At 37.7% G+C, this 18,189-nt stretch overlaps 2 protein-coding genes and 1 long non-coding RNA gene across 3 annotated transcripts; 1 reads left to right on the plus strand and 2 right to left on the minus strand.

Moving 5' to 3' along the window:
- Positions 1-4,533: 4,533 nt before the first annotated feature.
- LOC143740693 (odorant receptor 131-2-like) lies at positions 4,534-5,490 on the minus strand. The gene has a single exon (XM_077232693.1). The coding sequence runs from the start codon at positions 5,488-5,490 to the stop codon at positions 4,534-4,536; it is 957 nt and encodes a 318-aa protein (XP_077088808.1).
- A 3,046-nt stretch (positions 5,491-8,536) lies between these two features.
- LOC143740694 (uncharacterized) lies at positions 8,537-12,507 on the minus strand. The gene is made up of 3 exons (XR_013204877.1): positions 12,414-12,507; positions 11,389-11,440; positions 8,537-9,980 (listed from the first exon to the last, which is right to left on the minus strand). It is a non-coding gene; the product is annotated as an uncharacterized LOC143740694 (long non-coding RNA).
- Positions 12,508-13,447: 940 nt separating this feature from the next.
- On the plus strand, positions 13,448-16,829 carry b9d2 (B9 domain containing 2). The gene is made up of 4 exons (XM_077233011.1): positions 13,448-13,612; positions 14,110-14,204; positions 14,412-14,537; positions 15,801-16,829. Exons 2-4 carry the CDS (start codon positions 14,117-14,119, stop codon positions 16,112-16,114), a joined length of 528 nt encoding a protein of 175 aa, XP_077089126.1. The 5' UTR covers positions 13,448-13,612; positions 14,110-14,116; the 3' UTR covers positions 16,115-16,829.
- Positions 16,830-18,189: the final 1,360 nt, after the last annotated feature.

Here is an 18,189-nt window from a genome sequence, read left to right on the forward strand (position 1 = left end):
CAAAGCTCATGACCATAGGTGAGAGTAGGAACGTAGATTGACCGGTATATCGAGAGCTTCGCCTTGGGGCTTAGCTCCTTCTTTACCACGACAGACCGGTACATCGACCGCATTACTGCAGAAGCTGCACCTATCAGTCTGTCGATCTCCCATTCCATCCTTCCCTCACTCGTGAACAAAACCCCAAGATACTTAAACTCCTCCACCTGAGGCAGGAACTCTCCACCAACCTGAAGCGAGCAAGCCACACTTTTCCGACTGAGGACCATGGCCTCTGATTTGGAGGTGCTGATTCTCATCCCAGCCGCTTCACACTCGGCTGCAAATCGTCCCAGTGCATGCTGAAGGTCCTGGTCTGAAGGGGCCAACACGACAACATCATCCGCAAAGAGCAGAGATGAAATCGCGTGGTCCCCAAACCTGACACCCTCCGGCCCCTGGCTGCGCCTAGAAATTCTGTCCATAAAAGTTATGAACAAAACCGGCAACAAAGGGCAGCCCTGCCGGAGTCCAACATGCACCGGGAAGAAGTCTGACTTACTGCCGGCAATGTGAACCAAGCTCCTGCTTCGGTCATACAGGGACCGGACAGCCCTTAGCAAAGGACCCCGGACCCCATACTCCCAGAGCACCCTCCACGGGCCGCCGCGAGGGACACAGTCGAATATCTTCTCCAAATCCACAAAGCACATGTGGACTGGTTGGGCAAACTCCCATGAACCCTCCAGCACCCTGTAGAGGGTATAGAGCTGATCCAGTGTTCCACGGCCTGGACGAAAACCCGACTGTTCCTCCTGAATCCGAGGTTCCACTATCGGCCGTATTCTCCTCTCCAGTACCCTGGCATAGACTTTCCCAGGGAGGCTGAGAAGTGTGATTCTCAGGAGTTTACTGACTACCTCAGTGACTTCAGCTAGGGTGATGGACGAGTCCACCTCTGAGCCCTCAGCCTCTGCTTCCAGAATGGAAGACGTGATGACGGGATTGAGGAGATCCTCGAAGTATTCCTTCCACCGTCCGACGATATCCCCAGTTGAGGTCAACAGCTGCCCACCTCCACTGTAAACAGCGTTGGTAGGGCACTGCTTCCATCTCCTGAGGCGCCGGACAGTTTGCCAGAATCTCTTCGAGGCCAGCCGACAGTCCTTCTCCATGGCCTCACCGAACTCCTCCCAGACCCGAGTTTTGCCTCCACAACCACCCGGGCTGCAGTCCGCTTGGCCTGCCGGTATCCGTCAGCTGCCTCAGGAGTCCCACAAGCCAACCAGGCCTGATAGGACTCCTTCTTCAGCTTGACGGCATCCTTTACTTCCGATGTCCACCACCGGGTTCGGGGATTGCTGCCTCGACAGGCACCAGAGACCTTACGGCCACAGCTCCGAGCAGCCGCTTCGACAATGGAGGTGGAGAACATGGTCCGCTTGGACTCAATATCTCCAGCCTCCCTCTGGATCTGGTCGAGTTGAAGATCTCTCCGACAGGAGACTCGGCCAAACGTTCCCAGCAGACCCTTACAGTACACTTGGGTCTGTCCAGCTGTCCAGCTTCCTCCCCCGCCATCAGATCCAACTTACCACCAGGTGGTGATCAGTTGACAGCTCCGCCCCTCTCTTCACCCGAGTGTCCAAGACATACGGCCGCAGGTCAGATGAAACGACCACAAAGTCGATCATCGACCTACGGCCTAGGGTGTCCTGGTGCCACGTGTACTGATGGACACCCTTATGCTTGAACATGGTGTTCGTTATGGACAAACTGTAACTAGCACAGAAGTCCAATAACTGAAAACCACTCGGGTTCAGGTCAGGGGGGCCGTTCCTCCCAATCACGCCCCTCCAGGTGTCACTGTCGTTGCCCACGTGGGCGTTGTAGTCCCCCAGTAGAACGACGGAGTCCCCAGTCGGAGCACTTTCAAGCACCCCTCCCAGAGACCCCAAGAAGGCCGGGTCCTCTGCACTGCAGTTTGGCCCGTAGACACACACGACAGTGAGAGACCTATCCCCGACCCGTAGGCGGAGGGAAACGACCCTCTCGTTCACCGGGGTAAACTCCAACACATGCGGCTGAGCTGGGGGGCTATAAGCAAACCCACACCAGCCCACCGCCTCTCACAATGGGCAACTCCAGAGTGGTGAAGAATCCATCCTCTCTCAAGGAGTGTGGTTCCAGAGCCCAAGCCGTGCGTAGAGGTGATTCCGACTATCTCTAGTAGATAGAGATCTACTTGAGTAGATCTAGAGATCTACTAGAGTAGATCTAGAGATCTACTAGAGTAGATAGAGATCTACTAGCCCCAGGGTGGGGCCCCGACTGCGCCATACCGGGCGACGTCACGGTCCTCATTTTAATTTTGCTCATAAGGGTTTTTGAACTGCTCTTTGTCTGACCCGTCGCCTAGGACCTGTTTGCCTTGGGAGACCCTACCAGGGGCATATAGCCCCGGACAACATAGGTACCATGGTCATTCGGGTACTCAAACCCTTCCACCACGTTAAGGTGGCAGTTCAAGAAGAGGTTGTGTAATTATATTGTATGTAATTCAAACCCCCTGCATACGCATATTGATAGCGGCTTCCTGATGCCCGCAAATTACACACAATATAATTGGGTAATTATATTGTATGTAATTTGCGGGCATCAGGAAGCCACTATCAATATGCGTATGCAGGGTTTGAATTCACTTTTGAATACATGCTCACTTTTTACTTTCACTTTCCAATTCGCGATCACGTATACTCTGTGTACAGGGAGCTGCAGTATACTGACTCAAAAAATCAAGTATTGACTCACAAGGTGATGATGACCACTGTCCAGTTTTGCGCAGAGAGCGCTTTGACATGGCTTTGGATGTATTTTTTTTCCCCCGCCACCAACCCCCTCTTCGGAGGACAACTTTATTTTTAATAGAGAAAAAAATATATACGCAATATTTTACAATACAGACAATACATTTATATACAGTGCGTAACGATTCACCCCATTTAGTGAGACCCTGATTTTGTGATTTGATTTGTTTCCCCCCAGGCTGTCAGAGTTGAATAGATGGTGATGGTTTGGCAGATGTTGGATTTCTTGATTGATTGTGAGAGAAAGGGGAGGTCTGCAACTGGGATATTTGTGCATTGGTTTTGTTCCAAATCCAGCCACGGGTATTTATGCTTATGTAAATTGATCCATTTAACTAGGAACTGTAATTGATTTGCCAAGAAGTAGTGATGGAAGTTTGGTGCCTCAAGCCCCCCATGTGATTTTGTATTTTGTAGTGTTGAGAGTGATATTCTGGGTTTTTTTGTTTTTCCAATAAAATTGTGTTGTTAATGAATTATGGGTTTTGAACCATTTATCTGTAGGAGTGATGGGAATCATAGAAAAAAGATTAATTTGGGGTAGGGTTTTCATTTTGACAGCAGCTATTCTTTCGATGAGTGTGAGTGGGTGTTTAGACCAGCGTTTGTATTCGTCTTCAATTTTCTTTAGGAGTGGAGTGTAATTGAGGCTGAAAAGCTCTGACAGCCTGGGGGAAATCTGAATCCCTAGGTACTTGATGTTGCCTGTGTGAAGGTAAAGTGATGTGTCCTGAGTTCCAGAATCCAATACATCACCTGAAAGTGGTAGTAAAATTGACTTATTCCAGTTGATAGTGTAATGTGAGACAAGGGAAAATCTGCTGATAATATTGAACGTTTCTTGAAGGGATACTTGTGGGTGCTGTCAATAAAGTAAGAGATCATCTGCATATAAACTCATTTTGTGTTGTACATTATCTACCCGAATTCCTTTGATTATGATGTTTTGTCGTATTGCTGCTGCGAGCGGTTCGATGAAAATGGGAAAGAGGGAAGGCGAGAGTGGGCATCCCTGTCTGGTGTCCTGATGCAATGTGAAACTGTGATGTAATTCCATTAGTGGTGATGGTGGCCTTTGGATGTATTTTTGATAAACAAACAAACAAAACAAAACACTCACAGTGTTGTCTGCTTTCCAGATTATGTGCACGCTTACACATGCAACAGTTTAAATAATTATTTTCTGATCAAATGAGATACATATGTTATATGTATCTACATAATCTACATTATCATGTTAGAAACAAAGAAATGCTTGATTAAGCAGTCTACTAATTTAAACTGAATTTTATTCTTCTCATTGTTTCATTTTCAAGTACATTTTGATGTCACACGTTCCATAAAACAGTATATGACTAAAGAAAAAATAAACCTTTATGGTAACTGTAATTATGTTTATGTCATATGGCTGGAAAGAGTGCAAAACATGGACAAATAAAACAACCCTTACAAAACACCTTCTCATATCTGTGGTTACTGCACTGACACAAATTGTAAAATACATGGTTGATTGTTTTGCCAAAGGTCAGCAATTTGTGTGAGGTTCTTCTCCAAAATCTCATTGAATAAAGTCACAAGTTCATATTTTGCAATTTAAGAGAAATTTCCTTTTGTATTTTAATAATGAAATAACATTATCTATAAAAGCCTTGTATATAATATTTCAATAGGTTTTTACCATAACTTTTCAGCCTTCTCCTGCTAAATGTATCGTATTACAACTGTTTTTCCTTTTGAGACCAAATGTAAAGTAGAATTTAAATAAAGATCTAAAGGCCTGGTCTCTCATGCCATATATTAGAGGACTTAGACATCTTGGAAAAATCATAAACATCACAAAGCAAAAATACATCACATTCATGTAAGTCATATAGTCAGTATAAACATAAATTACTTCTTGGATAACTCCAATTAAAATGGATGCAGCACAGAGACCCAGCTGTATTAGATGCAACAGAACAGTCTTGTTGGCTTTTTTGGCTGATGCCTTGTCACAAGAGGCTGTTTTAGCCACAGCAGCTATAGAGACATAAGTAAATATAATAACAAAAGTCACTAAGACAAAAAATATACATGTAAAACCTATATCAAGTTTCTTATATATCTGCAGTCTGAAGAGAGTAGTTCTTGAGCAGAACAAATCCATTGCTATGTTTGTATCATTGGAATAAAAGATAATAATCTCAGACAGGGATTGAATCCAGCTTAACATCCAAATAACACCAATGGCCATGTTAGTTCTTCCGTAGGTGGTGATTTCTGCATGTCTGAGAGGGATGCAGATGGCCACATACCTCTCCAGTGACATCAAAGCCAGATTTAATGTAGAGACCTGATAGAGAGCTGTTGCAGCAACGAGTAGGATGAGGCAGGCAATTTTCATAACAAAAAGCCTACAAACAGCACACACAAACAACACTACACTCATTAGAAGATTCAGCGTATCCACCCATAGCATGTGACCAAACAAAATGTAGCGAGATGTCTCCTTAAAAACAGTCTTTTTCCTCAAAGTGAAGATCATGACTCCATTGACATAAAGGAAAATAACGCATGAGGACACAGACAAAAATGATTTCAAATCTCGATCCACCAGTGGTATAGTCTGAGTGATGTTAGATTTAGAATCATTCAAATTAGACATATTCAGGGGAATTAAAAAGACCAAAAATGATGTTATAAAACACTGAATAATACTGCGATAAAGTCTTTGTAACTGCAAATCTCCAGCCTTGTGTCACCTATGTTGTTGAAGGCACACAGAATGATCAGAGAGTATCACAGTTTAAATACCAATGTAGAGCATCTGTCATGAACTACGTATGGAATCCCAGTGGTTTGTGTGTCAAAATGACTGTGAAAAACAACAACAACAGTAACACTTGGTGTGTATTTCAACAATAAGTGCCTGACTAACAGCATCAAGTATAGCAAATCCCAGTGGTTTATGTTTCCTTGTGTGTTTGTGTGGAAATATGTCTTTAATTCTTGAAGCTATAAGACAGTCTGTGCATTCATCTCAAACTCTAACTCTTTTTAAAAAAACAGTTAGGCAAAAGATTTCTCTGATCACAGTTGGGAAAAGCTGATTGTGTGGATAGATGGTCAGTTAATGAAATTAATATATTTAATATCTCCTTCAATTTATTAATGGAGTTTAAAGAGTTTTAATGAGTGTTTAAATCATTATTCGTTATAACACAGCTCTCTGGGATACTTGGTCAATCATGGGATTCAGCGATTAGATATTGTCCATGTGAAGTCGTCTAAGTTTATAGTGGTGAATGGCAGATCAGGGGGGTGTTTCCCAAAACATTGTTAGCCAACTATGGTCGCAGGTTCCATTGTTATTATCAGCATAGTTCAACGAGTCGGTGTTTAGGCCTACCAAAACCACAATCGCAAAGTTGTGTGGTTAACAACAGCTCTTGTCCTGTGGTTAGAAGCATTAGTTTCTTGTTTGTTTTAAATATGAATAAAGTTGAAATGTATTAGGCTACATTAAATACTTATCATGAGCAAATTATAAGCAAGCTGACATTCAGTACAATCTATCTCTTTCATTTCTAATATATACAAATTTCATTTACATCTTTAAGTTTGTCAGTAGATCAAAAGCACCGTTTTAAAGAGTGTGCATGTGCGTACATGCTCTACGTAAGAACGAGCCATTGAATCTGGCGGAGTGTGTAAAAGTGCAAATAGCCCGCCTTGTTTGCAGAGGCTATTTACACTAACTCCGCCCACTGATGTCTAGCCAGACAAAATTACGGAAGATGCTAAATTTGATTGTCAAAGTATTGATAATGTTGGTGTAAGGCGCTTGGCCAAAAGTTTTGATGTAAATCGACCTAAGTTCGAATCTGCCTTTTGCCGAACTCGCTATACTCCCTTTTCCCACCACTTATCAGATTGGAAAGGCATTTATTTCCAATAAAAACGAAGAAAATGTTAAAAAATATATGGGAAAAAAAGTGTCTAACGTGTGTTTAATAATAAAGTTTTTTTCAGTTAGGGTTCGGTGTAGGGAGGGCTTTTTTGTCCCAATAAGGCGGCATCCATTTAATAATTTGAATAGTTAATCAATTACACTCTTTGTTATTATGGCATACAGTTTAATGTACAGCAACACCGAGTCATAAATAGCATCTGTCACTATTTATAAGTAATAATATCCTCCAATACTATTTACACTTATAGCAAAGGAAATGGGCCTACGTCTATTATTACATTGTTAATATCGCTAATTTTACTTAGTGTAAATACTAATATCATATCGCTAAGAAAATGCTGCTGTTTTTATGTTGTGTAAATAGAATCTAATCCTATTAAAACTTAGTGTAAATATAATATATTGCTATTAAAACTTAGTGTAAATAGCAGCAATCGCTTTGTACTTAAACATCATCTATCGCTAAGAAAATATGCTATTTTCACTTAGTGCAAATAGTCGCTGTACGGTAATTTCAGCATGCCGTGAATGCATCTTCATTTACCATCTAGTGAAAATAACTGCAGAGGACTTATGTATTAATATTATGTAAAATTGTTGCAGTGCTAGTTTTGTTGCTTGGCCGAATATTTTGAATATTTTTTTGATTCATAGTGTATATGCAGTTAAAGGACAATACAGGTAAAATAATATAATTTTGTGCTACTCTATTTTCATATAAAAAAATCTCTAATTAATATCCTACTATTATAATTAGTAGTAGTAGTAGAAGTAGAAGCAAAGTGTGGATCCCCACCTGTGAGAAAGAAAGAAAAATAATGTCTCTTATTTATTCATTTTATTATGTGCATTAAAATGTGCATTATGCACTTACTGTGTTTATCTGAACCCTCATAATCACATCATGTCAATCTTGAGGGTTACATCAGAATCTACTTGCACACAGTCCCTTGAGTTTCCTTTATTAATCACATTAAATATTTAGTATATGCCTGTGTGTTTGTACAAAGAGGTCTCTGGGGGTATGAAATGTGGTGTTGATGTCTACCTGTGGTGGTTACTTTGGGCCACAGGGAAAATAAAACCTTATGTTTGGCACATTATGTCCTCTAGATGTGTGCCCTTATTATCGAGTGTGCTATGTAAACATTAAAGTATAAAATAAACACAAAATCTTCAGGGGATATTCTAAGAAGTTGTCATGTAGTGACAGGCATGCTGATGAAACTTACTCTCCATTTGTCTAAGAATATAAAAATGTAAAGAGCCAATTACAAAGTGTCCATAAACATGATCTATCATGTTTAAAAGACTCAAATCATTCAGTCTTCTTTAAGTTAAACTATTATACTAAAATAAATTAAAAAAAGAACATAGCATATGAATAGCTACATGCATATAGAACACATTACTTCTTAAGTATACAGAAGTTTAGGCCTATTTTAATTTAGACAAATACACAGTTATGATGTAGCAAATCATGCAAAACAAGCAATGGTTGTTATTGAATAGAACTTCATATAGGCTATATTTTATGTATCCTATTACACACACCATTTAATAATATTTCACACATTTTTTGATTAGTTGTGTAAAAATTGAAAGCCATTTTCAGACAATTAATAAAATGGTTTATGCTTTAAAAAATTATGTATTATTTGACTATTTGTTTATCATAGTAACAGTGGAAAAGTAAAGGCAATTTGAAAACTAGCAGAAGCAACCGATGGAGTCATGGTAAAAATTCAATAGGCTACTGTTTTAATGTGACATAAGCAACAAACAAAAAACAAACAAACCAATACACACTGAAAAAAAAATGTCATTGGATTTACACAATTGAATTATGGACACTGGTTCCACATAATTAGTTTGGGTTCACAGTATCCAACACATTCACATCGTTTCTGTACAATAGTTTTGTGTTAATCACATGTATTTTATTTAAGTAATGTGTACATGCTCTGTTTAAGTTAACATTACATAATTCAGTCATGTTAGCTGAATATTATTCTTTTATTTTAGATACATGACTGGATCATGTTAATTCTACAAAATCTAATCAAGTTATCTTTACATAATTTTTTTGTTACATTTTTAATGGTTTATGTTGTTACTTAAATGTGTTTTTGTACTAAACAATAAAAAAGCATTCATTTAAACCATTTATTTCATTTATTGAACATTCATTCATTCACTTCAATTCAAAATTATGCATGTAAAAACGTACAAAAAGTACTGAATGATGTATGCAGTGATGGTCTTTATTTTCTAGCTAGACATATAATCTCATTTATGAAGACCATCAGATTCATATCATAGATAGATAAGATTGTAAGCAATATAACATCTCGTATTTCTGTGAAAACTGAATTTTGCACAATTCAAAGAGAAATTAGTTATCTCCGAAACATTTAATGTGCAGACCTAAAAAGGGTCAGTCCAGCACTGAATTTTTTTTATGACATCTTGAAATGACAATGAAATAACATCTCTTTGGTGATTAAATATCAACAAGACTTAAACTACCGGTAGTATGTAAAAACCCGTACTGTTCTATGCAATACGCATACATGCCCATTTTAGAGCGAAGATGTGAACTCTTCATAAGAAATGTTTTAAGAAATGTTTTAACAAGATCATGAACATGAGTTATATATCATACCTGCATTCATGACTGTGTCTTTATAAACAAATAGAACATTGAAGCACAAATAATTTGATTTCATGAAATAAAAAAAAATGTCCTGTGACTCCTCTGCACAACTTGAATGTGTAGAACTTGTGCTGATTGTCTAGAAGAAACCTCAAAACTTTAAGTGCCTAAGAAAAGGCAGTACTCAGAACTGTTAGTTCATGCATCCTGCAAACTCTCACAGGTGAAGTTTGGATTTGAAGTTTTGGGCCTTGATAGAGAGCTCACCCCCATCCAACTCCATGATGATTTTTTGCAAAATCTCAAAAGTGTACCGTAACGTTGTGGGGTACTTCAGGTTAAGAGAATAAATGAGACCAAACAACATTGCAGTTGCAAAAGCCACATTCTCAAGGTCCTGAAGCACAATCACACCCTCAAGGACAATTCCCACATCTCGGGGTTCATTCTCAGCAATGTGCTTTATCACAAAGATCCCCATGGTGGTCTTCTCAATGGCACTGTGAAACAGATCCTCATCCATGTCCTGAAGAAAGTATTAATAGATTAGATGGGTATATAATTAAAACACTAACACAAACCATAAGGGGTAGCTTTTAGAGTTTTTACTGGGCAAGTGCATTTTTAATAATTTGCAGTACATAAACACTAATCTAATACAGATGGTTTCAAAACAGTTTTACAGTGACAACAGGAAATTAATGCAACAAAGATTGTTTTGGCTGTACGGCATGCACATATTATGTGTTTAATCTATAGGCATGCACGTTTGGATGCGTATATGGGTGGGCGCGTAGTCTTTCTTTACAAAGTGACATTGCCAATTACTTGTCTAGCAGGGCTGGGCAAAAAAATAGATTTTTTGATTTATCGTTTTTTAATATGTGGTCAAAAACGATTCTCAAACGCCACGAATCGATTTTTTCAAGCCTACGCAATTATATAACACAAAATGCTGCGATTTTATATGAACTAAACAAATTTGGGCTGTTAAAGCAATTAATGCAGCATCATTTGTTAATTTTTGTCATCCTTTGGCTATTGTTACATAATCCCGCTCTTATTCATGCAAATGTTTGTACACCATTCCTACGTGACAAGACAAAAAAAGAGCTCACTGCATGTGAACGTCCTGACCATAGACTGTAAAAAAATTTGGACGACGCCCCTTCGTTCTCTTCCATGGTGAAAACTGTATAGCTTTGTGTATAGGGTTAACTGTGCACAGTGTAGTAGCTATTTCTTTCAGTACAGATTTCTCAACTTGAAGATTATGCTTCTGAAAAGCATCACAAAGAACATCTGTATTAAGAGGAATTGATAATGTGCTATTTAGGTTGTAAAGCTCTTGTAGAAATTCATCAATTTGTGAACTTGGTACATGGGACAAATGTTCAAGCTTTAACAACGCTGCTGCAAAATTGTGTTTGATAATATTTGGTAGGTCCTTTGTGGAACAGACATCAGAAGCAGATTCTATATCATGACATGCCTCTACCTCATCATCCTCTTCAACATCTGATTCCTGTGAAACTACTGTGGTAGTAGTTACTATCCCAGGTTTAAAATCTTTAAGTGAAAAAGAATTATGTTTTCTGTTTTTATGAAATTAAAAGTACCACAGATGTTTGTTTTAAAGTTACAATGTGAAAACATGCACGTTATCAATTCATTTTTTTTCAAATGTGCATTAATATGAGCCCAATAATATTTCTCGGAGTACAGATCTCCACAATTACATATATGGCAATTAAATATGCTATTTTTAGACTGTCTCTGCCTAGTTTGAGTCACATGGAATCTATTCAAATGAATCTTAAGAGCATTCCACGTTCTAAACGAGCATGGGCAGTTTAAATATACACATGGAAAACAACTATTACGTCCAAAATGTCTATGTTTCAGCCTATAATGCTGCAATAGTTTCAACCTACTTGTTACAACTACTGAACAGGCCTTGCAAGTCCACATGTACAGCAAATGTTACTGAAAAGAGAGAAAGAGCAACAATTAGTCATAAATAAAAACAATAAAATTATATAATCACAAGATATGACAAAAAATATATTTAACTAGGTGAGTGTATAATTCAGCAATTCTTGAAAAAATCTTTGGACAGTAATTTTATAAAATCTTCACATGTTAATAATAAAATACAAATTACTATATACTTTTGAAATACATTCATTAAAAACAATTTAAGTTATATTGCTGTTTGCAATTTGCCCATGGAGTCACAGTGCGCATTGAAATGTATGGAAAAAAAAACACATCCTAGTGTATATCTATCCAACAGTTTATAGATCATTATTACATTTAAATATTACATTTAAATTAAATTACAGTTGTTCTGCGTATGATGCCAATTAATGTAGTGTGATGGACTGAAAGTCTGAACGAGGCCTTAGAGACAACAGTAACGTAACGTTAGCGGTGACGACATCGTTTAGACACCACAAGTCATTACACTTCAGCAAGACGAAGTGATTTTATGCAGATCCACAGCCCTTTAAATGCAGATCAAGCATTATAATGGGATTATATCATATCAGAGAGAGTTTTACCCGGTTTTACCGTGCCGACTGTCGTAACCGTATGAGGCACGCTGGAATGCTGCAGCTGAACGGAGAATGATTGACATCCTCAGCAGACGGAAGACAAGTTTCCGTGAACTTTAATTTTAGGATGTTAATATTCTTCTGTCCCTCACATTAATCTATAGAATGGCTTTAGATAACTTTGAATATAGTGGGACGAAATTTGATGGAGTCGGTCAGGCGGAAAACCTCGTAGTTTTCAAACCCTGACCAAGCGGCTAATGTTACAACACTCGACGAAATAAACAGTCGACATGATTTAAAACGTGTGGGATTATCTTAAAAAAACTATTTATTGTATTTAAAGTTAGATGGACAGAAATCTTTAGAAAATAATATTACATTTGTAATGATATTCTTACCTCTTAAAGTCAATCCCCTCAGATGTCCTTCTCCAGACCAACGGTCCTCGTGCATATAGCGCGTGGGCGGTCGCTCTCGTCCAAATACTCCCGCGCAGTGCGCGCACACGAAAATTTAAAAATAAATAAAAACCTCAAAAAAGACAGACCAAAAAAAAATGTGCGGGCATTTTTTTCTTCTTCCTTTGTTCAATAAAAGCCTAATTGACTTTGTGTGCAGCATTTCAACATAAGTCTAAAAATATGTTTTTTCCCAGCATTGACATGACACTACCCAGAAACCCGCATTTGCTAAATATTCAGATTGAGAACACATGGACGCCAAAACGTCTTGTTTTTATCATATAAAAATGATAAAATAAAATGGAATAAGCTGAAACAAACATGTACCTCTCTTGTTTAATGTAGTTTCAGAAATACACTGATGCAATATTTACATGTTGCAACAACTGAATTAGGTTAATTATACATGATGAAATTAAGTGCCAAAATACAACACAATTGTGTTGTATTAGCTCATTTTAATTAAGTAAATGGAACAGCAGTAAAATCATTTTGCGTGAACACCATCTGTTTGATGGTAAATTGAGCCTGAATTGATTTGAACATTTTATTGCAACATGATCATATCACTTTTTGATGACTGTGCTTAATTTCATTTGGAGTTTATGCAATGTAATTATGTTTGCATCTCAAACATAAATGCATTAAGTAGATTGTAAGTGTATTATTTTAGTATTCTCAATAAAGCTGCTTTCCTTTTTTTTCAGTGCACCGGCTATAGAGGATAAATAGTCTCTTATGAAATATTTTTTTGTTAAGGGAAGGAGTGGTGTTTCAGTTTTTGAAAGATACGCGTATTGTAGTTGGCTACATACGAACTATTAGGACAAACTGGTGTTGTTGAATGAGGATAAAACATCTGTCATTGAAGTGCAACGGTAACAATAGGCCTACAGTCTCTCCTCCTCTTTGCTTGCAATGTAACGAAAGCTCATGCATGCCGCACGATGGCAGTAACTAACCTTGTCAAATCAAAACACAGAACATGAGGAAGTGGGTTGCTAAGGAAATCAAATCAAGCCTGAAGGCGCTGTAAACAGTGAAGAAACGCTTACTGGATAAATATTAATGCTCGTTTTACAATCTTACCAGCTTTTGCTGATCAATGAATGATTGGGTTGATTGTGTAAATCGTGGTACGCGTGCTAATTATAACTATTCTGCTTTGTTTATGGCGTTGTGAAACCGGAAAAGGAGCTTAGATAGTCAGGTCGCTAGTTAGCTAACGTTAGCTGTTCATCTAGTTTTAATTTACCCTAGTTATAAGATGGATAGATATCTGTAGCTGCAAGACTTAACCAAAAAACGAAAACTTGTTATATAAACATATTTTGGTGCACCTAAACAACCTGCAACGGTCGAAAAGTGTATTTATAGCCGAGATTATTATTGTTTATGAAGCAAAGTTTATCAATGCAAACAACAACAACGATACACTATAAAATAAGCACAAATATGTAAACAGAAATACTAGTGAATATATGTTGGAGCAAAAAGAACAATTAAACAGAAAATATATGAATCTATTAACAAATATAATAGTGGAATATGCTAATGCAGTGTATGAAATTGGTTATATGAACATTTGAACATATGCATGTGATAACCAACATACTGCATAATGTAATTTCAGGACTCTTATGGCAGAATTGCATATAATTGGGCAGATCATTGGGGCCACGGGTTTCCCACAGAACAGCCTCTTCTGCAAATGGGGTGTACACACAGGTGTCTTTTTTGCTTTATTGTTTACTATTTTATACTGTGTTAAAAACTGTTTACTCTAGCTGTACCAAAAACACTGATCTTATAGACAATTATTATGTTTTCCTTAATTTTTTTTTAAAGGTGTAAAGATTGTTTTAATGCTTATTTGATTTTCCAAACTTTCTATAAATTATAAACTACAAAAACTTTTCACTTTGTGCCATTCAGGAGGAGCATGGAGGCTTCTTGCTGGTTTGAAGGAAGGTCAAACTCAACTGGACATGCCTCAAACAGGGGACATGGCATACTGGAGCCATCCCATTGATTTGCACTACACTACTAAGGGCCTACAAGGTATTTGTATTAGAGGTCGACCTATAGTAGATAGAAGATTTTACCGATACCAATATCTAGGTTGGACTGCACTGGCCGATAATCGATTAATCAGCTGATAGTTTTTAAAGTGGATTTACTGAATGAAAACTAAAATAGTGCTAAACTTTATTACCAAAAAATCAAATAATACTGAACCATAAAAATGTATCATACTTTTTAAATGGAATAAAATTATACATATTAATTATACATTGATAATTAAAGTTATTTCAATGTGCGTTAACTAATGTTTAACAGATGCATGAATGTTTAACTGTTTAACAGACTTGTATTACTAATGTATTACTAAAAGTTGAAATAAACACTCTAACAAAGGCCATAAGGATTGAAATTACACACATGTATGTATACTCTCACACTTTATTTGCTTCTATTTTAGAACACTTGGTGATTATCTAATCAAAATTACAAAATATGGAGGTCGCACACCGGACGAGAAGCGTAGCGGCTAGCACAACTCACCAGTATCGCACTCCGGATACGTCTCGTTCAATTCAAGCTGCGGTCCAAAACACCTTTATCACCAAACATGCAAAAGTTCACTTCAAGAATGAACAAAGTGGCATAGATGAGTTTGAAGTTCGGTGTTTCTGATTTGTTTATGTTTCTGTCGGCTGCATGAACATATCAATTTGCTTTTTCACGTCACTAGCATTAAATTTGCTGTCTAACGAATGCATAAAAGTGACCAGCTGGACATAAACTAAGGCAAATAGATGGTAACTATCATGACATCAAACTTTTGGGTCGTCGTACGTTTTTGTCACATTATTTTACCTGCTTGATGTACTACTAATGTTAGCGTCTTTCGAAATCTCAACGGCAATCATACTGCTGTTCTCCACTAATGCAGCATCTAGTCAACAAATTAATCACTTTATAATGATATGAAAGCATGTGGTGTAGTACACCGTTTCATTGTCAATGTTTTAAATCCGCATCTGAAGTGTCCTGCTCACCTCTGTCTCACATGTCAAAACAAACAGCACGAGGCGTCAGTTATTCCACCTCTAGTGGCCGCTTTCGTACTGTATAATGGCAGTGCACCCTTCTTAGCCACTCCAACAATGGACGCAATTCAGAAAGACTATCGGATTTTTGCCAATAACCGATTGTTCCAGCAATCGGCTATCGGTGCCGATTAATCGACTTTTAATTTGTATTATGTTTTAGTACCACTTAAACATGATTTAATATATATGATGTGTTTTCTACATCTAGGATGGCCAAAGCTTCACCTCCAAGTGTGGCATCAGGACTCTTTTGGGCGATGCCAGCTGTATGGTTATGGTTATATCCACGTACCATCAAGCCCAGGACAGCATCGGCTGCAATGCGCTACATGGCGACCGCTGGGATCCTGGCAGGATCAACTTGCCGAGATGTTTGTCGGAGGAGGACCACAACTGCGCTCGCCAGATCTCATTTACAGTGGCGCAGATCGATACAGACTCCACACGGTTGGCATGGGCACAGTTGAACTAGAGCTGTGCGTTATTCTACGCCACTTTGACAGATATGGTGTGGAGAGCTGAGAATGGACTGTGGACTGACACACATTTCAGATCAGAGATATGAGGAGTGAAAAGAAGGTAAAATATTTTGTTATACTGGACAGGAGTTTTTAACATAATGTAATGTGTGAATGTAAAGGTGAATAGTTAAGTATAATACAATGAGTTGAGTGAAATGGCAAGGATGGATTTACGTCTATAGATTGATAATGAGCTGTTGCTGTTGTGCTTTTTGGATCTCAAACAAAACTTTTTTAATTTCATTTTTCTACATTTTTTGTACATTTTGTATGTTTTATAGAATTGTATTTTGTTTTGATGCAATTAAATTTGGCAGTTTCAAAGGTGAATCATATCTGAATCAAACATTTTTAAATCGTTCATCATCAATGCTTGATTGGAAAGATATTTCAAAGAAAAAAACTGACATTCAGTTGAATAAGTACCTAGTTCTAGTAGTTTGTTTGTTTTTTATCTTTATGTAACAGGCTTTTTTGTAGCAGGCTGTGTGTTTTGAAGATAGTGAGATACAACTCTCACATTTTGCTCATTTCCTGTGTGGAGTTTCTAACTGTTTTAGTGAGACTAAAAAAGACAAAAGAGCAAGTTAGATCACAGCTGATTTTATTCCTCAATATTGAGGAAGTTTAAAACTTTACAACTCAAGGTTTTCAAAAAACACAACTTTGTTCTTTGAATGGGCATGTAAACAATTAATAAATAATAATAAAAAACCGGTTGACAGCATCCTGTTTCAGAAATGGAAACATTGGCTGTTAGAAGTATTTTAATGCACTGTTTCATGTCCTGCTTATACTGAAGATCATCAGTTCCTCTCTAAACTCTGTTTCTTTATTTAGACAAAAAGAGAGCTGGGGGAGGGTTGTTTTTTTTACGTTGAGGAGTGTGCAGTTGTCATCATTTGGTGGCTCTGCTAATTCGCTGTTAAATCTGTCTGCTTTCTTCGAAGAGTTCAAAAGTTTGAGAGTAGGATACCCTCTTTGGGAATTGCGTCTGCATTCTGTAAACGCAAGCTGTGGAAGATATTTCAACAGATAAACTGCTGTGCTAGCATACCTTCTGTGTTGTGCGATTTAACTGTTCCCTTAACATACCCAGCTGACCTATTTAAAAGTGCACTAATTTGTTCTTACTCATTAAAAATGATTTGCATACAAATAAATGAAGGATACTTTTGAAAAATGTATTTAAAATCATGTATACGCACACATGAGATAGGCTATCGGTTGCCTAAAGGTCATGATAACTGCCATCAAAGTTTAGCACAACACTGGAGTTTCCACATGAAAGAAGGTAGAGCCCCAGAGCACAGCTACCTTTTACGTAATTGTCATGGACCAATCGCAGGTCACCGTGAAGTTTTTCAGAACGTTTGCACTGCCAAATTGTCTTAAAAAAATGACATCATACCCATCTGTTCTTCGATTTTGCAATGGAGAGGGTCGCCATGTGGGCCACCATTTTGAGATCACCTGACCAAGTAAACTTTACTCACTTTATCCTAATTATCCCCATTAGTATTTAACACTTTTGCACACTTAATAAATGGCTGACTGTGATTTGCTTTTTTGTGTGATGTCCAACCCAACTATTTTTATCCTGTTCTCACAAATGTGAATAAAAAAATTAATAATCATTCTAATTCTATGAAATATGAAAGTTCACACTACAATTATAACAATAATGACACAGAGGAACAATATCGCTGGAATGGATTCACTTTCAGAATAATTTTTTTCCCAGCTGTTGAATAATAAACACAGTGACCGGCTTTTAGAATCCCCCCCGATTTTTAGGGACTTCAGCATTTAGCGTGGTAGACGCTATATCTTTATAGTTTTCGTTGTTATCGTTGTAGAATAGGGAAGTCCACACCACAGCTATATCGATAATGACATAGAGGAATGATATCATTGGAATCACTTTCAGACTTTTAAAAGCCTGAGCATATAAATTGGCAGACCTCATAACTGCACTGCACACTTAATGAATATAAAGTTATCATGCCTTGGTGCAGATGCTTATAGTTATTGTTATAGGTATTTTATAGTTCTCGTTCTTGGTGTGAACAGGCC

This window comes from Siphateles boraxobius, unplaced genomic scaffold, assembly GCF_051911475.1.
Source record: "Siphateles boraxobius isolate OS27281-9 unplaced genomic scaffold, OSU_SipBor_1 18, whole genome shotgun sequence".
NCBI classification, from domain to species: domain Eukaryota; kingdom Metazoa; phylum Chordata; class Actinopteri; order Cypriniformes; family Leuciscidae; genus Siphateles; species Siphateles boraxobius.

Coding starts and splice junctions, on each gene's coding strand:
- b9d2 (XM_077233011.1), top strand. CDS start 14,117: ATGGCAGAATTGCATATAATTGGGCAGATCATTGGGGCCACGGGTTTC. Junction 14,205..14,411: donor CAAATGGGGTGTACACACAG/GTGTCTTTTTTG, acceptor TGTGCCATTCAG/GAGGAGCATGGAGGCTTCTT. Junction 14,538..15,800: donor CACTACTAAGGGCCTACAAG/GTATTTGTATTA, acceptor TTCTACATCTAG/GATGGCCAAAGCTTCACCTC.
- LOC143740693 (XM_077232693.1), bottom strand. CDS start 5,490: ATGTCTAATTTGAATGATTCTAAATCTAACATCACTCAGACTATACCA.